Genomic DNA, 5,635 nt, shown 5'->3' with positions numbered 1-5,635 from the left:
GTCAGGGAGGGACAGGGGGGATCAGGGAGGGAGGGTCAGGGAGGGACGGGGGGGATCAGGGAGGGAGGGTCAGGGAGGAGGGTCAGGGAGGGCCGGACAGGGAGGACTGGACAGGGAGGGAGGGACAGGGAGGACCAGGGAGGGAGGGTGAGGGAGGGCTGGACAGGGAGGGCGGGACAGGGAGGGAGGGACAGGGAGGGAGGGTGAGGGAGGGCTGGACAGGGAGGGAGGGACAGGGAGGGAGGGTGAGGGAGGGCCGGACAGGGAGGACTGGACAGGGAAGGAGGAACAGGGAGGACCAGGGAGGGAGGGTGAGGGAGGGTGAGGGAGGGCTGAACAGGGAGGGCGGGACAGGGAAGGAGGGACAGGGAGGACCAGGGAGGGAGGGTGAGGGAGGGTGAGGGAGGGCTGAACAGGGAGGGCGGGACAGGGAGAGTTGGATAGGGAGGGCCAGGGAGGCCACGACCTGCTCTAGGGCTTGTTACTCACCTCTACCTTGCATGTGTTTTGAAAACCTTTTCACAAAACACGGACAGTGTCCAGGGAGCCTCTGGAGAGCTCAAGGCCAGCTGGGTAAAAGCTCGTGGCTGGGGGCACCTGGCACCAAGGGTAGCCCTGGGGCGGGCAGTGCTGGGCCCATGTGTGTCTATCCCAAATGTGACACCCAGGACACCTCTGGAGACACCATATTTCCACACTGAATCAGTGTGGGGGACAGAAGACAGGCCCCGCAGGGCGTAACCCTCCTTAGACCACAAGACACAGGGCAACGCTTTCTGGGTTTCTGATACACCCACTGTGTCAATGCACAAAGGGGCGCAGGCTCAGCCCAGTCAGACAGGACTGGGGTCTATAGGGCCCCCAGAGCCAGGACAGGACCAGGGTCAGCCAGGATCCCACACCGGCCTCCTCACTCTCTTGTGCTTGGTGCCCCTCATGACTGGGTTCCAGCCCACTCAGGCCAAGTCCTTGGGGAGCTCTCAGGCCTGGCCACAGGCCACCACGGTCCTCCAGGCTCCTGTCCTGTCCACTCAGGACCTGAAGAAGGAGCCTCTTAAATTAAGAGTGCACGGAGGAGAAGCCCCCACGAAGCAGAGCCACCTCCTGCCACAGTAACAAGATGAGAGCTTCTGCAGCTTTGGGTCTGTCGTTACACAGTTGAGCCCACTCAGACCATCAGGGCAAAAAGCAGACAGGACAGCTGCAGACAGACATTGGAGAACTGTGGGCACCCACAGGGACACAGCCAGAGGCCTCAACTGACGCAGCCTCTGGTCACACGCTGCCGGGACCTGGTCCAGGAGGAGTTATTTCCAAACCCCAAAGGAAAAATAATAGAGGGTAGAAATGATTGCAAAGGAAGCAGGCAGCCGCAGTCCTGCAGCCCTTACCTGCATTTTCATGCCGTCAAGGCCCATCCTGTGAGGACAAAAAAAGCCCAAGTCAGGTGCAAGGAGAAAGCTGGAAGCCCAGCTGGCTACCCAGACCCTGCACCCAGGAGGGTCCCAGAGAGGGGGTCTGTCCCCTCCCCCAAGGCCTGGCACTGGCCTGGATACCACCCCAGCTGGGCTGCTGGGCTCCTGGGCATGAGGGCCACACTCTATGGAAGACAGGACACACTCACCCAGGAGGGGCACACCCAAGGCAAGGGGCAGTGGGAGGCTCCCTGACCCCAGGCTGCGCCATCCCTGCCGCCCTCGTGCAGTGCCGAGGGACCAGACGAAGAGGCCTGCACGCGGAGGCTTCCCACTGTGGGACGGCTCTGTGCCCTCCGTGACAGCGGCCCCACCTCCAGGGCACAGTCCGTGGCTGACAAGCTCCCCTTGTCCACAGGCCTCCCCGATGCCAACCTGAAGCTGCCCTGCTACCTACCACCCCCTTCCTCACTCTACCTTCTGGGACCACCCCACGCTTCCACTGGGTGGCAAATCTTCCAATTCAAAGACAACCCTCAGTGGCTTCCACAAGCCCTGACACTGCTGGTGCCTGTGGTATTCCCTGGCAGCATTCCCAGGTGGCACCACGGGGGCCCCTCACTGGGACGCAGCCGGGGCTCAGACCCAGCCTTCGTGAGAGGCCTCACCAGCACATCCCAGCCACGCTCACCAGAGATAGTCCGGGATTCTGGAGACGTGCTCCTGGAAGGCAGTGGAGGCGGGCCCGTCCACATACCAGCGCACAAGCATGTTGATGGTTTTCGAGATCTGCAGGAGACACAGCCCTGTCAGGGCTCTGCTCCAGACCCACAGCAGCCCCCAGGGACAAGGTCCCGTCCAGACCCACAGCAGCCCCCAGGGACAAGGTCCTGTACAGCTCACTCAGGGCCAGGACAGGGGCCTTCTGCTCTAACAGGCTTTTCCTGAGTGAGGATGGGCAACAACTGTGTCCCTAGGACCTGACTCAGACAGAGGCAGTGTCGGCCGAGGCCACAGCCTGGCTTAGCGTGTGAGGACTGACCGGCACTCCATCATGGAGAAGCAAAGGGTTCCAGGAGGAGCCAGAGGGGCGTGGGCTACCAGGTGCCTTAGAGACAACACAGGGGACAGAGGACGGGGCCTGAGGGGCCCAGGAAGAGATGCGAAGACAGGACTGTAGCAGTAGGGACCGATTGCCCCCCTTCTTCCTCAGAACAGAATGTTCCAGAGGCCCCCAACTTTTTACTTATGGATCTCACAAGTCAAGATCCAATTGTAAGCGTGTTTCTAATGCATTTAGTACAGATGTGCTCTCCGTGGGATTAAACCAAAACCCACAAAGAACCACACCACTGCTGAGCAGCAAACAAGGGACCCGCTGCAGGGTCCGTCAGAACTGGTGATTCACTGAGGTGGCAAGAGGCTCCAGAAACCCGAGATGCAGTGTCAGGGTGGGACTCAGTGGCCAGTGCCACCTGGATATGTCTAGACAATGCCCAGGCCGACCCACTACGCCGCAGCAGCTACAGCACAGCCCAGGAGCTGCTGACTCTGTCAGGAGGCGGCCCTGCACCAGTAGCCCGGGGACTGCACCTCCAAGGTCACTGAACTGGCCCACACCTGGCCCCCTGCAGGCCCCACAGAGGCTAGCGCTCCAAGTCCCTAGCTAGGCAGGAGGAATCAGGAGTGAAACCCAAGGACCCTGCTACCCCCACCCACCCTGGGCATGTCTAAACCGGATGGGAGAATGGCGAATGATGAACTATTTGGGGAGAGGAATTCGGAGGGAACCAAGTGAGGAAAAAGCACCCCTCCCAGCTAGCCAGCAGGATCTCAGGAAGGGGCCTCCAGGAGAGTGTCCAGGCACACTGAGGACAAGAGCTGGTGGGGGACGGAAAGAAAAGTCGAGTGTGGTGGGGCGGCTTCACTGAGCTGGGCGTGCAGGGGACCAGGACAGAAGCCCTCAAACGTTTGTGAGATCGGAGGGCCACCTCCCAAATGGAGGTGCTCCAGGAGACCCCACTCCCAGCTCACAGCCCGGCCTCCAGGACTTCACTCTTGGACCTTAACCCTCAGGGGCTGCAGTCGGCAGCCAGGCAGGGGCACTGACCGGGCCAATGCTGATGCTCTTGGTGAATCGGTCGTCAGCCACAATGTGTTCATACAGCTTCTGCACAGCCCGCTGCCGCAGGTGGGCACTGTGGTGGCGCTCATACAGGTTGAGGAGCGCTGCAGGGGACGCGGGTCAGTGGATGCCAGACACCATGACACTGGCCTCGGCCTGGAGCCCCGTGCACTGCAGCACCCGGACTTGCCCTTCCCCAGGGTTCCCCCACAACCCACCCCCAGGCCTGGTCTCCGAGCTCCTCCTTCCCTGCCCAGGAGGGGCTGCCGCACACCTCCTACCACACACCCTCCTACCACACACCCTCCTACCACACACCCTCCTACCACACACCCTCCTACCACACACCCTCCTACCACACACCCTTCTACCACACACCCTCCTACCACACACCCTTGCACAGGGTGGGCTCCTGAGAGTGGAAGACCAGCTGGCTCTCGGTGGGGAGGAACAGGGCGATGAGATCCCGCCCCGGGGCCTGGCACAGAGTGGGTGGCCCAGTGCCGCTGGCAGGGGATGAGTGTGTGAATGAATGGGCAACACCCTGACCCCCGGCTGCCCTGCCAGCCCGTCAGGAGGTGCTCACCATACACCACGTGGAGCAGCCAACTGTGCGGCGTGTACAGCTCGTCGGGGGCCACGTTGTTCCTCTGTGCCGGCCAGTCGATGCTGGCGAAGTCCTCCACGTAGAGCTCCTGGTGGGGGCACCCGGCAGGCCTGGCTCAAACCAGGAGGGGTGGCCTCCCACCACATGCCCCAGGGCCCCGGGCCAGTCCCCTCCTGGGTGGGGGTCCCTCCAGCAACTGACCCCAAGGGCACACGAAGGCCCCCTGTGTGAAGACTGCTCGGAGGAGCTCCCCAGCTCCGTGAGCCCCAGGTCTGCCCAGAAGCTCATTTCCTCCCTCTGCCCCTCCTCCTTCCCCAGGGCAGGCCTGATAAACATCCTGCACCTCAAACCCCTCTGTTTGCTTCCAGAGCACACAGTGCGCATCTGCCTCCTGCATCCCTTGAGTCCTGGAAGTCCCCCCGGGAACCCTGGGCTACAGCTGCTGCCTGTCCCATAGCACAAGTCCCCTCTGGGCAGAGATGGCTCACTATTCATTATAGAATGGAGGAAGGTGGAGGCTCTGCTCTGATCACAGGGCTCTCGGCTCCACAGGGCCGCCAGGTGAGTGGACAGGTGTGGTTGGATTCCAGAAGCCCCAGGCCCTGTGGGTCCCAGCCCCAGAGGCCCTCGCTTTGTTCCCTGATGAGGTCCTACCTGGCGGAGGCTCTGGACCAGCGGGTCCTCCGTGGCACTCAGCCGAATGGCATAGCAGTAGCTCATGGGCAGGTACACCTGCCGGCAGTGGCACCAGAGTGTGGAGGGGTGTGCTGGTGCCCAGTCAGGAAACAGCCTGGGGCAACGGCAGGAGTCAGTGGGAGACCCCAAGACTCAAACCTGCCCCCTCCGCCAGCATCCATACCTTGGGCCCTTCCAAGCATGAACACTGGTGGATGGCTATTCCCCACCACGTCAGTGCATCTGCGGGCATTTCCCAACCGTGCTCCTGAGGGGGACAGTTGAACTGCAGGTGCACCCTCCGAGGAGCTGCACCTCCTAGTTTGGTCAGCATTTTGCATACTAAAGCCAGGTGATGGAACTCCTTAAAGGCTTAGGATTGTCTGTGGGTTTCTTAGCTACAACAAACGTACTTTGGTAACATAAAACATCAACAATGGGGATATGGTGTGAGGGCCCCAGGGAACACTCTCGGCTGTCTTTGCAACTTTCCCAGAAATTGGAAACTACTCCAAAATTTAAAGTTTACTTTTAAAAGGTTAAGAAACTTTGGGCCGGGCGCGGTGGCTCAAGCCTGTAATCCCAGCACTTTGGGAGGCCGAGACGGGCGGATCACGAGGTCAGGAGATCGAGACCATCCTGGCTAACAGGGTGAAATCCCGTCTCTATTAAGAAATACAAAAAACTAGCCGGGCGAGGTGGCGGGCGCCTGTAGTCCCAGCTACTCGGGAGGCTGAGGCCGGAGAATGGCGTGAACCTGGGAGGCGGAGCTTGCAGTGAGCTGAGATCCGGCCACTGCACTCCAGCCTGGGT

At 61.2% G+C, this 5,635-nt stretch overlaps 1 protein-coding gene across 3 annotated transcripts in view; it reads right to left on the bottom strand.

Moving 5' to 3' along the window:
- Window positions 1-5,635, bottom strand: part of LSS (lanosterol synthase) — a 39,264-nt gene that overhangs the window by 23,602 nt on the left and 10,027 nt on the right. For all 3 annotated transcript variants that reach the window (XM_025378630.1, XM_025378629.1, XM_025378631.1), the window contains exons 7-11: window positions 4,802-4,937; window positions 4,127-4,235; window positions 3,526-3,644; window positions 2,107-2,204; window positions 1,392-1,419 (exon numbers count right to left, since the gene is read on the bottom strand). In XM_025378630.1, the coding sequence (XP_025234415.1) occupies window positions 1,392-1,419; window positions 2,107-2,204; window positions 3,526-3,644; window positions 4,127-4,235; window positions 4,802-4,937 (490 nt within the window). The remainder of the gene's footprint in view (window positions 1-1,391; window positions 1,420-2,106; window positions 2,205-3,525; window positions 3,645-4,126; window positions 4,236-4,801; window positions 4,938-5,635) is intronic.

This window comes from Theropithecus gelada, chromosome 3 (genome assembly GCF_003255815.1).
Source record: "Theropithecus gelada isolate Dixy chromosome 3, Tgel_1.0, whole genome shotgun sequence".
In the NCBI taxonomy this organism is placed as follows: Eukaryota; Metazoa; Chordata; class Mammalia; order Primates; family Cercopithecidae; genus Theropithecus; species Theropithecus gelada.
The sequence above is the reverse complement of the archived record's forward strand: the minus strand, read 5'-3'. Positions and strand labels throughout refer to the sequence as shown.